Source organism: Macrosteles quadrilineatus, unplaced genomic scaffold (genome assembly GCF_028750875.1).
Source record: "Macrosteles quadrilineatus isolate MER2022 unplaced genomic scaffold, UCM_ALF_1.0 Scaffold_4__1_contigs__length_99947679, whole genome shotgun sequence".
In the NCBI taxonomy this organism is placed as follows: Eukaryota; Metazoa; Arthropoda; class Insecta; order Hemiptera; family Cicadellidae; genus Macrosteles; species Macrosteles quadrilineatus.
This window is the reverse complement of record NW_026542597.1, coordinates 26,130,898-26,155,008: the sequence shown is the minus strand read 5'-3', so window position 1 is coordinate 26,155,008 and position 24,111 is coordinate 26,130,898. Positions and strand designations below refer to the sequence as shown.

Below are 24,111 nucleotides of genomic sequence, written 5' to 3'. Positions count from 1 at the left end.
TACCTAGTGTGGTGGTAACTATGGTAAAAGCATATGCAAGGACCATATTAAAGTAAATACTTGTATTGACTGTTTTAATGTCTCAACGCTACTTATTTATTGAGATAATAGAGTGGATTTAAGTTTAATACAAAATTGACATGAAGGTTTTTAATTTGTTCAGAATAAATTGCTTTTTACCAAGTCCAAATAATATGGGGTAAATATTTATCTCGTATGATCCCTCACGTTATGGTGATATAGTCCTTGCCACCCTAACTTGAGGCAGCCTAAGGCTGCACTAGATATACGGTGTGCGGCCTTGGGCTGCCACAAGTTAAGGTGGCGAGGACTATAGGCACGGGCACTCTAGGGTTAAGGAAACAGTCCAAACCCAGGTCTTGTTACTATCTAACGTTGACCTTCTGTTAGTTAGCATCATTAACTGATTGCCCAATGACAAATGAGAAGACTTTATGAACGTAATAACGAAGAGGGTATACACTTTAAAATATTTGCTACGAATCTGTTTTGCGATTTTTTTTGTAGTAGCCGATACTATAATAAAGTCTTTCACCTATTGACCTTTGAGTGAAAACAAACTGCAGCTTACCCATATTGATGAGATGTCTATTTACGTTATTTTGTAAGCTATTACGTAGGCTATCCTGAATAACCTAAAACACAAAACTATGCACAGTACTTGTCCTGTAATTGCTTCTGTTTTCTTAAGAGAAAAAATCAGTGCAAGGTTGTTTTGACATAAGGAAATAATATATTAATAATTTATGGACCCTAACTATTCACAATAATTTTAGTATGTCTATAGGTAGGTAATTCAGAAATATCATGCTTTAAGAAGTTCTTTTATTAAATAAATAAATAATTTACAATAAATAAATCTACTCTAATACATAAGTTATTTAAATTAATCACAGTTTTGTAGAATATAGTTATGACACAAAACACGAAAAAAGATAAGTTGTACTCGCACACTCTTGTCAAATCATATTGCACTGGGCTTTTCTATTCCACGATTTTAGTAGAGGCGTGCAAAAATCCTTCGATTTGCTACAAGTATTTTACATTAATGTGTAACAATTCTTGATATTTATTTAGTTGCTTATTAATTGTAAGGAGGAATACCTTTTACAAAAAAATATTTATCCTCCTTTTTCACTTTACAAATTTTGTTAAGACCATTAGTATCTTCAAATACTTAAGATGGCTATGCCATACTTGAGGTGGAAAATTTTTAAATCGTTAAGTTAGTAACACATAACATTTGGATGTTAAACTCTCTTATAAAATAAATTGCTTGGCTTATCTGGCAAAGTATGTTAGATCTTTAGAGACTTTAAACTCAAAGTGTTAATCCTTCTAAAACCTTTTCCCAAGAAAATCATTATTGGGCTCCTTGTGGTCAACAAAAGGAATTAGAAGCACAGAAGAGAATTTTGTACTTAAATAGCCTAATGTTCATAGTTTGATGTTTTACAATAGCTTCTAATATTATGTCTAAATAACTACATTCAGTGCTTGTCAATGCTTATTAAGACTTGCCAGTAATATTCCGTTACTTTGTAAAGTTAGTAATAATTTAAAACTAAATTTTCAAGAGCATATGGCCTCTTGTGGATTCATTATTTTAAAGATTATGTTCTCGAAGGTTAGTCGCACAGCACTACAGATGAAGATGTGGAGTTAGAGAATATCGTCTAGATTGAATGACCTCTCGGCTTCCAGCAGTTCGAGAGCTGCCGCTGCTGTTGCGTCGTCGTCTTCCAAATTCTTCCTCTTCTTGTTCTTGAGTGACCTGTGAAAACAATTGGGTTGTAAATTTATTCTCAACTAGCTTTGTACCCGTTCTACGCACGGGGATTTTATAATATTCAGTTGAAACCTTCTTATATAAAGAACAGCAGTTGGTTTGCATATTTTAAGATATGCTGGCCAAACTATTATACATAGCTTCATTTTATGTTGTTTTTTGTTGTTCCGGATCGGTATGACAATCAATAAAAGGTTAAATTACCTCTGTGTCTGCCGGTCGATCCTATAACGGTAGGCTTACTTTTATTTTTACTATCTGATCTCGTTTGCATGGCTCAATCACGTCCTGGTTGAAGTTCGTTCGCTACGCTCACTCACCTGTATGTTGGAGCTCGTTCGCTGCGCTCACTTTCCTTCAGGTTAGCTCGTTCGCTACGCTCACTTGCCTTCAGGTTAGCTCGTTCGCTACGCTCACTCGCCTCCAGGTTGCAAATTAGCTGTTGTCATAAATGTAAAAGAAATAATAGTGCTAGTGCTGCACCCTGTTGGTAATCCTTGTAACTTTAATGCTATTGAACATCACAGAACAGAACCAACTTGTTTAATTGAAACAGCTGTTAAGATTCAATAATTTCATTTCTCATAAGGTTAACATGGGCTTCCAGAAATTCCACGTCAAAAATCGACAAAAACTTGATTTTCAAGGGTTTACTGTTAAATATCTAACTGTCTCATATTCGATGAAATACGTCTAAAACCATCTCATATATGTATAGTATTTGGAAAATAAGTTTCAGGCGGGACAGTGCTATAGTTATTGAGGAGTAGTTGTAATAAAGTGCGTATTTTAGCGTTACCAAGAGAATGACAGATAGACAGACAGACAGACAGACAGACAGAAATTGAGATAAGGTTTGATTCGGTTTCTCTGACCTATGAAATGTAAAAATAACCAAAAAGTTCATTATTCTAAGCAATGTACAGACAAAACTCTAATTTTATTTATATAGATATAGTAAAGTTCTATACAATATCAGTGTGTGTAATGCTACCAGATTACCCAATCTTTTCAAAAAGTTCCCGTTATTTCAGTTGCATCAATGGTGTCCTCATAAAGCCCACAGAAATTTTATAATGTATTGCTGATTTTAAACATTTTTTTAAGGGGTCTTCATCTTATACTTAGGAAGGAATAAATTGTCTGAACCAAGAGATATTTTTACGTTAATCTGTGTAAAGTTTTTTCACTCGACTATGACCTGTGTTGTGTAAAGTCAACAAACCCATGTCTTTTGTCCGCTGAAAAAAGTGTTTTGTGTATTTTTTTCTTTTTTTTTTTAAATAGAGGTTGGCGGCCTCTTTTAACCTTGCATTTGCCCGTCCACATAGACTACAGATCTGTGCGTGGAACGTATCCAACAAAGCAAGGGGTGAGCCGGTACAGTACAAAGGTGAACTGTACTGATAAAAGTTTGTGGCAGTGACCAGGATCCGAACCCACGACACTGCCGCCTTGGGCTCGAAGTCCGCGACGCTACCAACTGAGCCACCGACTCACCCAACTGATTATGTAATTTGCTGGTATAAAATGGTCCTCTTCAAAACCTATCAACAATTGGTCGTATAACCAATGTTCGATATCTCACCTCATTTCACCGCCAGGTAGATTGTCTTCTCCGATGTCCTCGCCTGGGTTGTATTTGTCTCTTACATCCTTCATGATGCAAGCCTCCAATTTCTTGTGCTGTAAATATTGAGATAAAAATCACCAAAAGCATAATTTTTAATTGATTACCTTGGTATTCAAACCATTCCAATAAAAACTGTTGGATGTTGGAACCATATGGATACTTGGTGTTTTCTAAGCTTTGAGTTTCTAGATATATTTGTTGTGTTGAAGATGAAGAGAGAGATGAAGAAAGTGTGCTTAAGTGTAATAGTAGTTTTTAAATTTGCTCATTGATATGAAAGCAGAAATAAGTTCAAAACCCATCAAAACTAAACTTTTAAATAAGTAAGCTAGAGGATTTAACTGTAGATTTACACCCACCTTATAACAACGGAAGAAGAATATTGGTCGGACCATTTCTCTCGCGAGTTTGTCCTTCCTCTCGTCTGGGACACATTGCTACAGAAAAACAACATCCTTAGTAATTTAAATCAAATATTTCATATAACTATTTAAAAAATACACTCGCCTAATTTTTTGTTTTTAATGACTATCCATTTTATTTGCATGTTAGAAGTAATAGTAACTTACTAGAAGGACCAAAAGTACTTCAGTCGCAAGTCAAACGGTTAATAAATTTGCTTTCCTGATCTTTTTTTCTATTTTTAAGGGTTAAAAATAAATAAATACTTTATTGTCTTGATAATATAAATTGTATCGACAGTACAATTAAGTTTAGTATTAAATAAAACTCTTTAAATTTTGATGAATTTTTCATTGAAGTCTTCCATAGAGTAGATTGGATTTTCAGTAAGGATCCAAAAATGTATTAGTTAATTTTTAATTTGATGTCACAGTTCTTAGACCAGTAAGGGATAAAGGGGTAAAGGTACAAATGCTGATTATTTAAGTTGTTCTAACTAACTTGCTTTAAAAAAACTGAGATATAAATATTGTTTACACAAATCGAGGCCCTAACAATGAACGACTTACTAGCTAAAGAAATAACATATTTGCGTATGTTGGTCCCATATTTAAATCTGTTGCACAACTAAACAAATCATATATTGTTAGGGATTCAGGATGTCTTAACTCACTGCAAACTGTCTACAGAAGTTTACACCGTCCGTCATGTCTCGTTTGAGGTCCTCGGCTATGGGGAGTCGGCTGATCCTGTCAATCATCTTGTCATAGGCTGGCTCTAGGTTCTCATCCAGCTGGGTAACATACATGTTTTAGAAACCAGCACTAACTAACCAAATGTGTACACCAGTGGCGATGAATGGTGGAATTACAAACGCTTTTGAAGGAAAACGGTCCATATTTAAATGTTTCTTTCTCTTTCTGTTAGTGGCTATTCCAACGGCATTTAAAATAGATGAATTATAAACGTTCAAGGGAAAGTGGTCTTTAGTTTACACCATACTGAAACAAAACCAGCCGTATTTAATGCATGTGTTGCGGGTCTAAAGTAGCATTTTTATCCAAGGAGTAAAAATCAGCTTTTGTAAACAGTTGTAAATTTCGATTGTGGCAATCGTATCAATCAAAATTATTTATCGATTGATTTATTAGGTAAGGTTGTCTAATAAGGTAAGGCCTACTTTGTCGATTGCTTTACATATCGATGGTATGATAAGACAATCGTAATAGACTAAATAATTGAATCACTTACTGAACAACTGCTTATTTGCATTAGCAGAATTGAAAACAAGCTGGTCGTTTTGAGGTGGTTATCTTTACATACAAATTATTCGTTTTCTAGCTTTGTTTTCTTTTATGATGCAATATGACAAAAAAAATTGTTCACCACACAGGCAAAAAGTGACTTTTAAACCCTCGCTCATAAAAAAAAAAAAAACTTAAAAATTGGCCTTGGTCAAATACTCGGCCCTAGTGATGAAATATGCTATTTCTGGGTGATATTTCCTGAAAACCTGGACGTATGACAACCCTACACCTAACTCATGTTTAAGTTGTCCAAACCTAAATTGTACGAAATACTCACATAACCCAACTCCTGCATGACACAAGTGACATTTCGCACTTTGCCTGTCATCTTGGCAGCCAGACTGTCCAACTGGCCTCGGATGTCAAAGTCTCTCTGCAAAAACAACACATTTTACTAATTTGTATTGGGTATCTTTACTACTTATACAGTATTTTATACTTTACACATCCAATATTTCACAGACCTTGGCAGTATATAATAGCGTTGCACAATTGAGCAATATTTCCAAGTTTTCTACAGTTTTTTCCTTGTAAACATGGAAGTTTTGTTTAAGAAGAAATACTTGTTTTAAACTGCAAGTTCACAAAAAAATTTTTTACGCTGGCTTTCTAAGAGTATTCTGTTTAAGTCATACTTATTCTTTTTAAGTGTGCCTGAACAATGCTTTCCTCAATAATATCCATATTACTTCATGCAATGGTAATTGGTTGAATACTTACAGAAGTGCGTTGTCCTCTGTAGTACGGAGGGTAGAACGGAGAGTGGTAGTATGGTGCAGGTGGTGGGTAGTATCCACCAGGTGGAGGGTAGTAAGGGTTGTAGGCTGGGGGTTGATAAACAGAGTTTGTCAGTCCTGCGTGTAGGTAGGGGTTATGGTTTGGCGTGAACTGACTCTGCTGGGACGGCTGCGGTTGTTGTTGATATGTCGTGTGCTGTAAGAAAAAACTCAGTAAGAATATTTTAAATTTAGTTAATTTTTTTACAGCATAAACCAGTTTATGAAAAAAAACATAACAAAACAAAAAAAGGAGGTAGACACTTGTTACATGTTTGAAAAAAATACGATGTACTGTATGTATATATTTAATGGGAAATAAAATGTTATTTCATTTCATGTCCGGTAAACACTTACCTACTTTCCGGACAAGTAACGTATAATTTACTATTTCCTACCACTGGAATGGAAATTATCACATTGCCATACATGTGAAATGTAATAAAACAAGTTATTGAGCAGTAAGCAAAATAGCTCATTTTCGCTATTCATTCCCACTTGCTAAATTTCACCGGTGCATTGCTACATCCAGTAAGCAAATAACATAACCTTAGAAAAGAACAAACATAACCTTTTGAAATTTTTTATCTATCTATACTATTATAAAAAACAGGTGGTTGCTGTATGTGTGTATGTGTGTATGGGAAAAGTAAACTCGAAAAATACTGGTCGGATTGGGCTGAAATTTGGCATGATGATAGCTCACATTCCCGATTAACATATAGGCATATTCTTATTTCAAAAATCCTTTCGGGCTCCGCCCCAGTGGCTCTGGAGTTTCCCATGTTAACCTTATGAGAAATGGAATTATTGAATCTTAACAGCTGTTTCAATTAAACAAGTTGGTTCTGTTCTATGATGTTCAATAGCATTAAAGTTACAAGGATTACCAACAGGGTGCAGCACTATTATTTCTTTTACATTTATGACAACAGCTAATTTGCAACCAAAAGGTGAGTGAGCGTAGCGAACGAACTTCAACCTGGAGGCGAGTTAGCGTAGCGAACGAGCTAACCTGAAGGCAAGTGAGCGCAGCGAACGAGCTCCAACCTAAAGGTGAGTGAGCGTAGCGAACGAGCTCCAACCTAAAGGTGAGTGAGCGTAGCGAACAAACTTCAACCAGGACGTGATTGAGCCATGCGAACGAGATAATCTTGAAAATTAAGAAGTTAAACGGGGCAAAGCCCGCGGGTTACAGCTAGTATACAAATAAAATGCTAATCTGTGTTGTTATAAGTTAACTATGATGGTAGAACAAATCTTGCTCTAATAGTCATTTCTGCTCTCAAAATGTATGGCTTCATCCAGCCAAAGCTTTGTGCATCTACAGTTTTCGAGCAGCAATAGCAACTTTGCGCTCTTAATACACAAATAGCTATTGCTTGAATAAACAATGGCCTACAATGATATTTTAAAATATACCCCAGGTAATAGTCAAATTGCCCTCTACTGGATGCAAAGTTTATTTACTAAACGCGAAGACCAAATGCTATAACTACTGTATTTTTGATAAATGGATTGTTAAAGCATTAGAAACAAGATGAGACCTGTGCGTGCTTGTTGTATCCTGACATGATGACTTGTTGAAGCTTGTTGAGGTCGAAGCCAGGGGTGGCACTCTCAGAGGCGGGGGGTGGGGCTGGTGTAGCGGGGGGCTTGGTAGCACTCAGCGCTATGTTGTGAACCTGCAATATTATCAAGATTTCATAAACAACTAGACTGTATCTTGTTGTAAAATGAGATTGTATGAATGACCATCCAAATAATTTACTAAAGATTCTAAGAGTATGTTTTATGTAACCAGTTTTCCAATTCTCATCTTGCAGTGATTACGGTATTAGGAGTTGTTAGACAATGATCTTCCGGAACATTTTGCTCGCATGCAAGGAAAACTTGCATCCATACAATATTGGTTTTAAGTTTTAATATTTTGCAACTCTGTACTCTATTTTACGTTTTATGATATTTATACTATTTATTAGTTTGTCAGAGTAGTACTGTATTGTGATTTATTTTTTGTGTCATGAGGGTGTCTGAGTTTTGCCCTTTTTTCAAAGGAGAACTGTCTAAGCAGGTCGTTCTACTATCTGACATAGATCTTTGTTAAAAAACATTAGGCTAGCTACTTTTTTGTATATTTACCGTCTTGTGATTAACAGTATAAGTGTAAATATATGTTTTAAGTGTTACAAGACGTTTCTTTTATTTACATTCCGTAAATTTAATAACACGTACAATGCTGATCAAGAAGTTATTTAAATTATAAGAACCAACCTTTAGAATTGAGAGCAAAAAACTTTGATCATGAATAGTTTAGTTTGTATAGAGCAAACAGATAATAGTATGTATGATTTGTATTGTACATTCATCTTTACCAACTTTTCTACTAGTTGCCCCTTTTACCTGAGAGTTTCCGGGTTGAGTCTTAACCAGGTTGTGGTGCTGCGGAGGATCGAAGTGTTGTATTTTCAGAGGAGTCGTTGAGAGTCCAGTGCACTTTGCCGTAGCGACCTTCATCTCCTTACGAACCTCCTTCACCACATCCGGGCCGAAGCAGCTTTCGTAAACCTGTTGACAGAAAAAATATGTTGTAAAATTAGTCAACATTTATTGCCATTAAACTTGAAATTGTTTTTTAAAATTACTGAACGGATTGGGTTGCAATCGCAATTGCGACTGAAATCAAAACATTATGCTCCGTGAAGCATGCAAAATACTCTTTAACACGTTCGCTACTGAGCGGCGCATGTATGCGACGCCGCGGTCATTGCCACAGACCGAGGTATACTTTTGAATTTTACACATAGACCGGCTGTCACTTGGTTAACAGTACACACAGACCACGGGCGAAAACCTGTAAAACAGTGATAGTTTACATTGTAATACGCTACAATCGTTTTTGTAAATAATTTATTATTGTTTTTTTGAATTTTTATAACCTTTTGTAATGTTGCATATTTGCGACGCCCGGTCTACAGCGAGGACAATAGTGAAAATTATCATAGTTTTCTTGAAATAGACCGAACGTCGCATATATGCGACAGTTCATTTTTGTTTGTGTTTTGAGGTGAAAGTAAGTAAAAAAAAAACAAAAAGAACAGTTTATAACTGAACAAATATAAAAGCTACATAGGATAATGCAGCATACATACTGCATACATACATACAGTCATGCAGAAAAGTAAAGACCAGTTTTTCCAACTATCATATGATGTCACCAATCATCATATCCACAGACCAAGCGACGCAGTGGTGCGTCAGACATCTCTGTAGACCACTGCAGGGAATTCAGTGCCTTCAAATAGACCATTACAAAGATATAAGCATTTTAATAACATTAGAACCCCGACAAAAATATGCGTCGGCAGTCTATTTAAATGTGACTAGCCGTCGCATATATGCGACGGCAGTCTATGGGTGGAAAACGGCCGTCGCAAATGTGCGTCGCTGGTCCATGTGAATTCAAAATTTCGTACTATTGCAGTAGCGAACGTGTTAACCTCATCAAATACATTTAGAAAGTGTAAATAAGTTTGTTTCGTATATTATCTTGTTGTACTGCAAATTCTCTAGATTCTAACCCATAAAGAGAAGCTGCTAAGGTTTGAATCATTTTAAATTATTAGTGTGGAACAAGTGAGTTATGAAAATAGGTGAATAACCTTTAACTCAGGTATGTTAACACGGCCATATGCAGACATTCTGTTTTTACTAGGATTTAATTTTTGCATCTTATACCTATTACTACATAAGTAAATCTTTAATGAAACCTTAAACTTTCAGTGGATTTTGAAAATGCACAACATCATATGAGAACTCATTTGGAACTTATTTGAAGTGTTCAGATACATTAGAGGAAGATTTTCCATACAAATTAAAAACCAAGTTACATGGAAAAAGACTAGATTTATATAACCATTAAACCCAAAATCGGTTTACCGTTTACAGTATTCAAGACTTAGAAGTCAACGTAATCGTAAAATAATACAAAACCCTAAAATAAATATAAGAAAAATTGGATTAGGCTATAAATAAAAACTATTTTATTTTTGCGTTCGTAATTGTACTGACCAAAGAAACGATTCTATAATTGTACTACAAACTATGTAGTACTACTAGTACTAAAAAATTCTAGACAGAATGAGCAAAAATATTAGGTGGACTTAACAAACCAGCCTTTCTCCCGGTCTCTTGAAAAATAATCCAAGGCTTGGTGCCACTAGGTCTCAAATTAGCTAACATATTTAAAGATGCATTTGTAGTCATTCGTTTTCATTTGTATTTAAAGTTCTTGTTACAAAGTAAATTTTCTTTCATCAACCCTCTATTGAGAATTGGTATTTTGTTAATATAATGAGTACCGTATTGTAAGTAAATGACCATTAATATAAAAATAGTCCTCAATTTAACAGACATTTATTTAACCAAAAGGGAGTGTCATCCCTGATATTTTAAGATTTATAGGTGTAAAATTCTTTTTGATCTTTTTCTGCCTTACTTCCTCTTTAAATTCTAACTCCAACTCTTCAAAAACAATTTCCTTGATTTTTGAACTGCTTAAACCTACATCCTGCTTGTTTTCACTTGTTGCAATGATATTGTTAATTTGATTTAGATTGGCCTTAATTTTTTGTATCCAACATTCAAATTTTAACATTTCGCCAGCAACTTTGGTTTTTATGTTAAAAATATTTTTTAGTTTTAACTCAAGAACAGAGTTTTGTTCCTTTCTCAACATTCTGATTGCCTCCTCTAAGAAAAGATTGTCCCATTGTTGATTGTCCAACTCCATTTGTTGTGAAATCAGCATTTGCTGTGTTTCCTTAAGTTTCTTCCTATCAGTACGGGAGTTGGCTAATTCATTACTCATATCTTTAATCTTCTCATTATTACTTTCTAACTCTGAGTTAATTTTTTCAGCAACCTCTTTGTGCATTTTCAGTGTACACTGTGTTTTTGTGAGATTATCTTTCTCTGATTTCAACTTCTTGTGCATACTGTCTAGAACGTTCATGTTTTGCTGTTGAAGTTTTTCATAATAGTGTTGAAGACTTATGTTCAATTTCTCATTTTCATTCAACAACTCGTTTATTTGTTTAGTTTTGTACTGGTTTAGTTTCTCAATCTCTTGCATGTATATCTTTTTGAGTTTTGAGCCAACTTCTGAAAATTGCTTTTCATGGCGTGTTGTCTGCAGTTTACAATTATTATCGTTATTGTTGAGTAGCAATGATTTTTCTCTCTCCAACTCTTGCTTTAGTCCAGTAGACCTACATATAGCATCTCTATGTTGTTCTGATATCTTTTCCTTCAATTCTCTAATGTCTTTTTGTACATTTACTCTGCAAGCCTCTGAATCTTCCTGCAGGATCTGAAGACTATTGTCAACCGTTGTCATGAACATCAAGATCTCTTCACATTTTTCACTCCTCACATTCCTTAGTTGTTTTTGTTGCTCTAATGCACCAAATATGATCATCTCTTGCATTTTCCCTAGATCCCTTTCCTTTTCTCTTCTGTTTGCTTTAGCATTGGTCAATTGTTCCAATGACAACTCTACCATTGTCTGTAGTTTGTTTCGTTCCAACTCCAGACTTCGACTTTCCACTTCTGTTTTCAACATTTCCTGATGAACTTTTTCACAAAATGTGCGTAACTGTTTCAAATTCAGTGTTGTTGTGTCTATACTGTCAACTACGTATGCAATGGATTTTTTATCTTTAGATTTTTTTGTCTTTGCCTTTTTCATGATCCCTGTGTTTTGATGACTAACTGTATACAAATTTTATTTTTTGGAAGTTTAAAACTGAAGCAGTACTACTTGACTAACTATTTACAAACACTTAAATGTAATTGTAAACTGTAGCTGGTTCTAAACTTCCTAATAGATTGATCAGATGTAAATTATGCAACATATGTTTTTTATTGACTGGTTGACGGATAGGGAATACAGTAAAATCTTATATGCATGTAATATTATCAAAGTATATTACACTATAACAGGTTTTATGTTAAACATTTATCTATGGTTTTAATGTTTGATAAGAAACACTTTAATATGAAGAATTAAGCAGTTCAGTATGTTATAGAATAGACAAATAGAATGAATATAGACCGGCAGCAGTGCTGCGGTTCGCATATGTTCCGGCGCCCACCGCCAAGAGTGCCGTGTAGTTACGGCGCACACGCTGCAGCGTCTGCTGGTAGCATACGGCTCCAGCGCTCCTTGCCTGCAGCGGTGTGCGCCGTAACTACACGGCACTCCTAGCGGTGGGCACTGGAAGCTTCCTTTGACAGTCTATATTTATTCTATTTGTCTATGGTTGTAGCAACCCTTAGAACACAATTATAATTAATAGTTTTCTAAAAATCTTACTATCTTTACTCCTTGTTAAAAAGTTAACAAACATCATACTGAAGACAGTCCAATTTTGGTGCAGTTTTTTTGTAAACATAAGAATTGACCCAAAGCAAGATGTCCTAAATTTGTGTATGTTTAAAATCCCAAAATCAACTTTAAACTTAAAACACCTTAAAATACTCAACCATGTGTTTTCAAAGCAACATTTTTATAGCTCATCGCCCTTGCAGGATAATGAAAATTGTATATTACTGTACCTTCATCATAGCGTATTTTTTAATGAACTTCTCATCACTGGAGAAAGAAAAAACTGATGTGCAGTAGGTGACCACTAACAGCAGCACTGTAGGCTTCATCTTCTGTCAGTCTTAGTCTGTAAAAGGGAAACAGGAGTCGTGAATGACAGCTTGTAAAAAATCACTTATAAAATAATTTACCATTATTAATATCTTTATTAATCACGGGTGACTCTGGTACCTTGTGGACGTGGTAAAATGTAAAATTTTAGGAAGCATATTGTGAAAGGAAGTATAATCCGTCAGCAGAAGTATCGATAATAACCATTTAAATCTGTAGAAAAGAAGCTGTTTCGATATGTTATTTGCTATCCAGTTGTGTTAAAGGGAGATGAATCAAACAATCATAAAATAGTTGTTGTAGATAACTTATCATTACTATTGTCTGGGTAGCCAAGTTATAGTGTTCACCTTCAAATCTGAAGGTCGCTGGTTTGATTCCAAGCAAGATAGTTTCTGGACCAAGCAAGATGACATTTGTCACTGGGCTATCAGTTATTGATGCTATTTAAGAAAAGGTGGTGTTGGATAGTGACTTAACAAGATTAGCATGTGAAAAAACATTAATGGACAAACACTTATAGATTGCAAACACAAATTAATAAAAAAATCTAATAATTTGGTTATATTCTTCTTATATATAAAGATAACAAGGGTCTGAACTTTTGAGAAAACCAAAAGCCACATAAATAAAATCTCTCCTAAGAGCAGGAACATCAATTAAAGGGCTTATTATATCCTTTTAAAGATACATCAGCTGTTATATTTGTTTTTGTTTGTTTGTTTACTTTTCCTTGTGTTAACCTTTTGATTCTACCAAAAATGTGTATATTGCATCAAGAGAAGTGACAGTAAGTTTTTCTTATAATGTGGATGGTGTTCAATCCTTTTAATCATGATTCAATTGTTTACTTAATAGTTCAGTTATATTTTTAAAACACAACAATTGATGTTGCAGACAAATATTGTGTATATAATTAACTGACTCAAGGACCATAGTTTGGACAGAGCCTTATGTTTTCCAACTGGGAAAAACGCATCCGCAGTGAATTTTTTCTTGTGACATGGACATTGATAAAATTAATTTACATCAAAAACTTAATCAACCAAGTTTGCATTGGACAAGGCGGTAAAGAATCACCATTTCTTCTTCAAGTTGGCTCCCCTTGGCGAGGCACAAGCAGAACAAATAGAATGAAAGCTGTCAACACTCCTTGTGACAGGTATGATATACGATATTGTATCAGTGTTAAGATGTATTTACATTCATAATTTATTTATGTATTTTAATCTTTGACCAAAACTGGACCACAAGTCATTTTAATAGGAAGAGTTTTTCTTTCTTGTATCTTCTGTTCTAATTTTACCTACATGTTAAAAGAACTCCAAAATATCTGTACTTTATTGATTATTTATGCTAACTAGGCATAAAGGTTTCTATAGGCTTATGTGGTTAAAGCGTTAGAGCCAAACTTTTATAAGATGAAGAATAGTTCTACTTTCATCAAACGTTTATAACTTAACTTAGGTATTAAAAATTTTTCAAAAATCTATAATAATTTTTCAATGGTATACTTTGAGTCAATAAGTTTTGAATTTGGGCTAAATTATAATAAATTTGCATATTGAATTAGTTGTATAAACAATGAAACAATGCTTTCGAATGCAATATAAATACGATTTTTATCAAAAATACGACCTGCATTTCCCGGTGAGTGATTTAGATACACGGATTCAAAGCAGGCTGCATACGCCTGGATTGAAGGCTCAAACTGTTTAGTCTTAGAACATAGCATAGATAAAACATAATCCTAGATTTCCCATCCCTATGGAACAGATGAAGCCAATTTATGGAATGTAAAGCACAAATCGTGAAATTAACCCTAAAATAATATAAACAAAATGTCGACAACACCAGCAATCAGTGTCACCAGACATGAACTAGACTCGAAAAACGAGATCAAAATTTACAGTCTACTTGTGTTGGCTAGGGGTTATAGGCTATAATAGTAGGTACAAGCATAAAATAAATATACATAGGTACTATAAATACATTTATATAAACTATGATGTTTATTAATCTATGGTACTTAGAGTGGGAACTCTCGTTTCATGAATGATATACTCGTAATAGCTTTGTTACTGACAAAGATCAGCCTTCAGATCACCCATGTCTGATGATAAAGGACAGCCTGTTATCATTGGTTTTTGGATATTATCTGTTTAATATGTATTACATTTTACCAATTCTCTTATTTAAAACACAAAAGACATGATTGGCCTTCCATGTATTAGCTTGGAAAACCAATTTTTAATCAGAATCTTTTGAATTGTGGAATTTGGAGAGTTTTGGCCCATTATATCAGTGTTGGGAAATATAGGCGTTTAAGAGTCGTTAAAAAATATTTATCACTGTTCCGTTTTCTTGTTATTTCAATAGTTATATTTTTAGGACGAATTTGATTTTAGGCCTATATAGGCCCTAAATATGTTCTTAGTTCTTAGGGTACAAAAATGTATTACTGTACATTTAAACGTGTTTTAGGTAATCGTAGGACTCATTATCAAGCACACTTATACTGTAGTTGTTTCTTCTTTACCTGCCTCACAAAATCAAAATAAACACATTCACTAATTTTGAGGAAATATTTTTTATGTCTAGGTTTAACCTCAATCAAGGTAAAAGCTTAGGTTATCCGATTACAATGATACTAGTGGCTTGTAGGGGCAATAGCCCCTATATATATATTCTAGTAAATATTTTGTACAAATTATTAGTCTCATGGGTTACCCTACCTTGAATTATCGTTTAACATTTTTGTATATTATAATATGTATAAAAGTTATTACATACCTGCATAATGCAATTTTTTGATGTCTGTTCTGTTTAAAATATAGATTCCAAAGGACTGTTCATGTAGTGTGTTTATAATACAAACTTTCTAATCATGATATACATCTAAGGAAGATTTTCAATAATAATCTTCATGACTATTAATTAAATATTTATCAATTCCTTTGAATATAGACAAATTCACTTAAATAAAACACATAGAGATAATGTCATCCTCCAAATTGTATAATGCTAATTATAACAAAATCTCTCTAAAGACAACAGAGTATAGTATCCATTTTAATCGAATCCTTGGTCTTTATTTTGTTCTAGTACTATTTTAACATCATCTGGCAACTTTAACCGGCTAAAAGCTACATAAAGTTGACCATGGGTAAACACGGTTTTTTTTTTCAAATAAATGCCAACTTTTTGAAGGTTTGGCCTTGCGCTTTATTTATAGTAATATCGAAAGCTCATCGCAATAGGAATTGAATTCCTAAACTTAAACGGCATATCAGGATCTTTAGATGTTAGTTTTATTTTTGACATGAAAAATATGTTCCCTTTGCCTACTCCAGTAATTACTTCTAACTTTACACTTTTTTCAGACATACCTAACACAACTAATCTTATTCCATTAACTAATCCAGACCCTGGAAAAAGTCTATATTTCAGCTTTATAATAGTATACATATTACAGTACATATTACCATATGCTTTAAATTAAATAAACCACATGTTTTTAAGTAACCAAAGCAGACATGACCTGGATTCCCATGTTATTTAAATGTAAATTATTTTATTACGTAACGACCTTTTGGTGCATAATTAAGAAAAATGAATAATTTTCCCCAAAACTTCATGCCCAGACCTTTAAAATGAGACCTCTCCCAGCTTTCTACGGCCTCCCGTTCGCTCACAATTTCATTGTAAAATTTTGGGCTTACGGAATTAGATATATAGATTCACACAGGCGGAACTAAATACTACGCATTCAAGTCAATTGACATAGTTTCGCATTTTCATCACTTAGAAATGGGCCAAACTCAGTTTCTAAACTGTGAGTAAATTCCACAGCGATTGGTCCTGGGACCCAAAGATATGGTCCAGAATCTCGAGATTTAAAAAAATCGCGCGAAATCGTATTCGCGATTTACCATCCAAAATATCGAACGGATTCGGTTTCATTCTTTTTTACGCTCGCACTTTCCTCTAGTGCGTATGTATGCAAAACAGTGGACAGTGACGCTATCAATTAATTGGATTCCAAAGTATCCGCGTTGTTTTAACAGTTTCACTTTCGTTCAGTTGTAAAATGGTTTCCCCTCGATGTAAGTGGTAAGCGGTTTTTGTTCGGTTGACTTTTACTTTCCTCGGAGTCCGTTCACGCTCAGTGCAAGATTTGGTGGTTGCTTTGTTTCAATAACGCGTATTATTGCAGTGTTTATTAGTATTTTTCTACAGATAAATGACAAAGCAGGCTTTCTAGCACTGATTATAGCACGCAAAGTAGCTAATTTCTGCATTTACTTTGCCGCACTCATTTTAATCTGCCGTACTCCAGTATTAAAAAAAAAAACTGTGTGCTTCTATAAGGCACGTAATACGTGGACGCTTGAAAATAAGTTGGCAACACATTAGACTACGATCAGCTGCTGCAGCGTATCCAGCCTTCGAGTATTGATACTACCATTACGACTCCTGTTGTTTCGTGTTTACATTATATTTTCGTTTAGCACTCGGATTTAACGTAACCTATAAGGTCTTGTTTAGTGTTTGAGTTACTAGTTTATATGTTACTAGCTGTGTACCCGTTCTACGCACGGGGATCTTATAATATTCAGTTGAAACCTTCTTATATAACGAACAGCAGTTGGTTTGCATATTTTAAGATATGCTGGCCAAACTATTATACATAGCTTCATTTTATGTTGTTTTTTGTTGTTCCGGATCGGTATGACAATCAATAAAAGGTTAAATTACCTCTGTGTCTGCCGGTCGATCCTATAACGGTAGGCTTACTTTTATTTTTACTATCTGATCTCGTTTGCATGGCTCAATCACGTCCTGGTTGAAGTTCGTTCGCTACGCTCACTCACCTGTATGTTGGAGCTCGTTCGCTGCGCTCACTTTCCTTCAGGTTAGCTCGTTCGCTACGCTCACTTGCCTTCAGGTTAGCTCGTTCGCTACGCTCACTCGCCTCCAGGTTGCAAATTAGCTGTTGTCATAAATGTAAAAGAAATAATAGTGCTAGTGCTGCACCCTGTTGGTAATCCTTGTAACTTTAATGCTATTGAACATCACAGAACAGAACCAACTTGTTTAATTGAAACAGCTGTTAAGATTCAATAATTTCATTTCTCATAAGGTTAACATGGGCTTCCAGAAATTCCACGTCAAAAATCGACAAAAACTTGATTTTCAAGGGTTTACTGTTAAATATCTAACTGTCTCATATTCGATGAAATACGTCTAAAACCATCTCATATATGTATAGTATTTGGAAAATAAGTTTCAGGCGGGACAGTGCTATAGTTATTGAGGAGTAGTTGTAATAAAGTGCGTATTTTAGCGTTACCAAGAGAATGACAGATAGACAGACAGACAGACAGACAGACAGACGGACAGAAATTGAGATAAGGTTTGATTCGGTTTCTCTGACCTATGAAATGTAAAAATAACCAAAAAGTTCATTATTCTAAGCAATGTACAGACAAAACTCTAATTTTATTTATATAGATATAGTAACTGTAGGAAAAATATGTGTAACGCGAGCGCGAAGTGTCTTTGCTACAGTTGAGAAACTTCCCACACTCGCAACTACGTGCACTAGTTTTTGTTACACAAATATCTATTTTTATGAATAATGTCATTATTTACTAGTTCGTTGCTTGAAAAAGCGTGGTCCTACATCAAGTTTACACTATTACCATTGTTCTATATACTAAAGTAGACGGCCAATATATATGGAATAGCATTACCGATAACAGTTGATTTTATTGAGCAAAAAGAATACAGTTGAGTGTACCCATCATAGTTTACGCTCCCTTTAAGTTATAATTGAAAACATTGTAATACAAAGAATATATATTACAGTATTTTACAGACGTACACTCTGCCGGCGACTCAATTGAGCTAGAACTTTTTACTGTAAAAATTGTTAAAATTTTTTAAAAATCATATGCATATTGTCAGGTTGTGTTATAGTGAGGCTTTAAAAAAAAATTATTTTATTTTCGACTCTTAATAAGTTTAATAATTTTTGCCATTTCATAGTTTAAATACATTTTAATTCTAGCATTTTCAAAAGAGGGTTTTTTTAGTTAATTCACTATCAATATACAGGGAGTCTAGCTTCAACTAGGATGAACTTTCGGAAATGGGTAAATGTGAAGAGAAAATCAAGAATGAAACTTCTTTTCAAAATCACTTTGTTATCCAGATAACCGCCATTTTTATTTTTACAAACAATTATTTTTATGGTTGTAGTGGTCCAACCGACCGTTATATGAAACTTGGTATGAATGTTAAGATAGAAGAACCCAAGATAGAAAAAAAATTACTTACTCCGATTTATATTATCAAAATGGCGGCCATAAAAATTTAGTTATAAAGACTGGTTGATAATATAAAAAAAATCAAGAATACTTTTACTCGGCATTTTTAACGACCTATCAAACGACACCAAGTTCCAAAAGGTCAAGTCAAAAAGATGGTCGAGATATTACAATTTTATGTTGTAAAATTAGGTAGAATAAGGACTTGCTAGTCAGATTGCACCTCATTTTAAAACTAAGCTGTTTTTTATTCGATCTATTTGTACTTGTATTCGTTTGATATGACTTTTTAAATGCTAAATAGATGTGCTTTTGACATTTTTTCATAACAACATAATAACAAGTATTGTGGACGTAATTTAATCGTTTCCAAACCGCGTCAGAAGTAGTTACAACTGAAAATGTATGGTCATCATGTTAATACATTACAATTACTCCTTATCCTTTATAAATCGAACAAGTTAATTGATACAACTTAATTAACTTCCAAGCACAAATTCAAATCAAAATAAAAAATATTTCATTCCACTAAAAAATATACATGTTACAAAAATAAGCGTAGGCCTACTGGTTTTTAACGGGGTTTCAAGGTGAAGATGATCCATCTCACTTTAAAACCTTGGGTGTACTTTGTGTTATTTTCTGTAAAGAGTGTATGCTTCTTATTTGAGAGGTTGGTGGTCTCTTTTAACCATGAATAGGCGAATGCGCGTATCGTACGAAGCGAAGCTAGTGGTGAGCCGGTACAGTACAAAATTAACTGAACTGAACTTTTGAACGGGAACAATAATAAGCAATTATTTCCAAATGAACATGTACTCAAAGTGTTCATACTGTCGAGCTATCGCCTGTTTCTGTGAGAATTCCCGAAAATTACTGTTCCCGGACCATCAAAATTACACGCTGTGGCTTTTCCATCTTGAGCTTTAATAGGCGTTTACCAATCTCATCGCAGGCTATGTTTAAGCCCTTGTGTGTATAACCTATCCACATATAATGAACTGCCATAGATCTATAACATTAAATTTAATTAGTATCCCTTGTAAATTTATCACCCATAAGGATCTCCTGAAGACAATATTAATGTCAAAAATGATATAAAAAGAAATTTTTTTATTTATTCAGGCAAAGTCTTGCACTTAACCTATGCCAATATTTATGTCTGTTAATGTTTGGTAAACATTATTAGAGGTCATGCTTTATATTTATTTCTTCATTTTTAATAACTTATGAATAACTACTGCGGAATAATTTATTACATTAGTACGGCAATAAAGTACTTACACACGCAAAAAAAGAATTATCAACATAGATGCATTCAATTATTAACATGCAAAAAAACAGAAATAGTTTACAATATGTTAATAGATATACTTTTAATTCAAAGTCAATAATGCAGTTTGTCAGACTTATGTCATTCATTGACTTTAAATGCATATGTATACCATAATGGAACTTTGTAGAAAACCGATGTGAAAACTAATCGAGTACGATTGGAAAGAACATGTTGATACCTATTTCTAAAACCCCTTTTGGGACCTTTTCTGTTAATTCACTACCACTATGTTTTACATTGAAATGTTATACTTGTCCACAAATCCAGTTTAGAAGTACTGAAGGTTTGGTTGTTTGTATAATTCATAGGAAATGGTTAGATTAAAGTTTAAAGTTAAGTTTTGGCTCTAACCTAACCTAATCCTAATCAGGATTTTTAGACCTTTTATGACTATGTTAAGATTGTTTGAAAATCCTCGAGAAAAAAAAATCTGTAGAAGGTATAAAAATATGCAATTATAGTTGAAAATATATTAACATTTTCCAGGAAGTGTCAAACATACATATGTTTCATTGTGTACTTGTTCAAGCTTATTACAGAGACAACACGTTGCTCGATGTGATTTATTTTAAATTTATTGTACGAATGCTTCAAAAGATGCAACAGATTTCATTTGCAATTCAGTATAAAATATACAATAGGATGTCACATACATTTATAATTAACAGAAGATGAGCTGCAATAAGTTTGAAATATGTACAACTAGTAAGTAGTTTTTCATCTATAATTAGAACGACGTTTGCTAAAACTGAAGTTAAGGTTAGCTATAACAAAAATCACAAATATAAAAAAAAAAAAAACGATGACTTGTGACGGAGAGTGAAAAAAAATAATCATGAGGAATAATATACGGAATATTTATAATCCTATAAAATCCCATTATTTAAATTGGTAAACCTAATTTGTACATAATAGAAGATAAATTAAGCCGTATGAATATATTTATTTATTGGATAGGAACTATTTTTTAAAGTATATAAATGATAATCAAGGTACCATTTAAAGTTTTAACACTAATAACGCCATTCAGAAACTATGTGATGTTCACACTGTTGCTGCTATATTATAATATAATCATAAATCAAACAATTGATTAAACTTGACTTTCTTATCAAATTGTAAGGAATCTAAAGTAAAAAAACCAATCTATGACTCAATGCATTTGGTATTTTTTGGTAAAGGTCTCTATAATTGTACTGGGGGTTTTCATTTCACGGTAATATGTAATTGGACGATAATTTTTATTATAAACTATAAAAGATCTAATTCACAATACGAATAATATTATGGACTTTACGGTGTTGGCAAATTGTAGACAAAATATTCATGTATTGATGTAATGTCGAAGAATAGCAAAAAAAAAGACATTATAAATAGAAGTACTATCTATATTTATTCTACAGTAGGCCTATTATAAAACAATTCCTGCTAATAAACAATAATTCTATGCTCGGACACAACATAACTTTTTTCATATAAACATGTCGAATGATTGTATTGTTGATTGATATATTTTATGGTGTATGCACAAGTTACTATTTTAACTTACAATTAAGATTATCACAAACTCTAAACTATAAGATGAGTTGGTTTGTTTATCGCACTTAATTACATATTTTACATAAGTAAAACAATCACTGAAAACAAGAGAAATATACAAAGACTTTAAAGGTGGGTATACCAGGAGTTGAGGAAGTATAAGTATTAACATGGCAGTAATGCGTCTTACTTCGATTTAAAATTCAATATTTGTGGTTGTTGAATATGATTTAGGACATGTTGGCCTAATATTGTTTAAAACATTAAAATAGTTGGTTGTTCAATAATGAATAGTCTTAGAAAATCTATAAAAGTGAAATGGTTTTTTTAAACTAATGTATAAAAGAGCCTAGCAATTCATTTGTATGTTAAAAATGTACACTAAAAGGTTTAGACAGTGAGTTGACAAACGTTTGGATCCCTGGATATATTTTGTAAATGCGAATATACTTTTCAATGCTGAGATTTTATTGGATCATTGTTTTCATGGACTTTCTTATTAAAAATTGTTATATCCACACAATTTTGGATTCTGGACATTAACACTTTGGACGCACTACATTCATGGTTAAAATTCATTGCAGTTGGTTTAAAATTGATTAATTATTTTTTGAGCCAAAATAAATAAAATCCTACCAATATGAAATCACTCTTTGCGAATACATTTTGTATAACCCAGTAGTAAATAAATATCACCTATTGTATACTATATAGTATGCAGTCAGGAATTAGTTTATTTGGAGTAACTCATAAAAATAAGTTAAAAATATTATGTTAATACAACTAATTGTTTGTTTACCGTGACAAACAAATTATAAATTGTCTTACAATATTATTAACACATTCTCAAAGAAGATCACACATTACTTACGTATATCCGAAGTATAGCACAACCTAACCTAACCACAACTCCACTATCACCTAGCACTCGCGGTCTGCGACTGGCGCGCCGGCGGGAAACTTCGTCCTTTATAGCCTCACAGATCTCGACAATCAGCTGTGCAGTGCGGTAAAAGTAGTGCCATTGCCGCTGCACTTGCGGACCTGCATTCTCAAAGATTTATGGGAAGCATTGCACTTTCTTCCGCTGCAGAATTTATTAATCGTTTAGTAGAAAGGGAATTCTACCCAGAGCAATTAAAACAATTGCTGTCGTCCTTGGTTAAAGTGTTTATATCGCCGAAGAGCGGAAGGCATTGTGTACAAAAATGGGGTCGCATAGTTCGGTGCTTATGGGTAAAAATTGACGCTGGAAATAGTTTTCCCAGGTTCTACGGCTTCGCGTAGATGGCGTAAATGGCACGTCGTCGCGTAGATGACTAGAAACAACATTGCCTGCTCTTTCACTGATGTTTTAAAATAGGCTAGAGCAAATATTGAATTGAAAACAAATATATACGGAGAAGAATTGTTTGGGTATCGAATATTTAAAAGGATCACCTAATTAATTGATATATAATTTCTAATACAAAACGCAGTCTCAGACTGTGATCAGAACCTCTCTAAACAAGAGAAATATACAAAAACTTTAACGGTGGTATACCAGGAATTGAAGAAATTTATAATGTTGCTAAAAATGTAGTCTTAACTCGTTCAAGTTGGGATTAATGGGTGTTAAATTTGACTTGTACAGTAGTATGATTTTGTAATTTGTTGTAAATTAAGATATACAATCCAAAATATTGGATTTTTTGGTTCAGTACTGTATTGTCTTACGAAATTGGAAAAAACCTTCAATTTCCTAAAAGAGGGATTGTTTTAAACACTTGTCACTTTTTCAAATTTTTTTGGTGTTTTTTGACCAAGACATTTGATTGAGCCAAATTTAAGATCTCTATAGCTAATCTAGAACTGGGTAAAAATGTGTATGCCTTACAATTGAGGTGTTAGACCCTTTCATAAAGCCCAAGGTTCTTGAACAATGGTTTGGTTATGGTCCGACAGTTAACTTATTTTTAACCCTTTCTTGACTTTAAGGAAATAAAAAGTTAGGAAAAATGAAATTTAAATTTTCAAAAATGTTAACATTACAGTGGTTAAGTAAAAATAAGGGTTTGAAGTTTCTCAATATCAGATTTGAAATTTATTTTACGTGTCTGGAGAAAAGGATAATGACTGAATTGAAACAACCTTGGCAAAAGCTCCAAAAGTAAGAAACACCCGCAGTGTGTTATGTTTGTAAGGGATGTTTTTGACAGCGGTCCAGGAAGTGCGTAATCTCATTGGTGCTTGACGATCTTAACACATGCAATGTTTAT

At 33.6% G+C, this 24,111-nt stretch overlaps 1 protein-coding gene across 1 annotated transcript; it reads right to left on the bottom strand.

The window, feature by feature from the left end:
* Nucleotides 1-829: 829 nt before the first annotated feature.
* Nucleotides 830-22,789, bottom strand: LOC128992676 (uncharacterized). The gene is made up of 10 exons (XM_054416375.1): nucleotides 22,725-22,789; nucleotides 12,547-12,662; nucleotides 8,332-8,496; nucleotides 7,476-7,613; nucleotides 5,873-6,085; nucleotides 5,430-5,525; nucleotides 4,519-4,638; nucleotides 3,803-3,880; nucleotides 3,399-3,496; nucleotides 830-1,795 (listed from the first exon to the last, which is right to left on the bottom strand). Exons 2-10 carry the CDS (start codon nucleotides 12,643-12,645, stop codon nucleotides 1,684-1,686), a joined length of 1,119 nt encoding a protein of 372 aa, XP_054272350.1. The 5' UTR covers nucleotides 12,646-12,662; nucleotides 22,725-22,789; the 3' UTR covers nucleotides 830-1,683.
* Nucleotides 22,790-24,111: the final 1,322 nt, after the last annotated feature.

What these genes read in the sequence shown, in the direction of transcription:
- LOC128992676 (XM_054416375.1), bottom strand. Translation starts at nt 12,645, where the DNA reads ATGAAGCCTACAGTGCTGCTGTTAGTGGTCACCTACTGCACATCAGTT. An exon ending in GATACAACAAGCACGCACAG is followed by an intron (nt 6,086 to 7,475) that starts GTCTCATCTTGT and finishes TTTTTCTTACAG; the next exon opens with CACACGACATATCAACAACA. An exon ending in TCATGCAGGAGTTGGGTTAT is followed by an intron (nt 4,639 to 5,429) that starts GTGAGTATTTCG and finishes TATGTTACCCAG; the next exon opens with CTGGATGAGAACCTAGAGCC.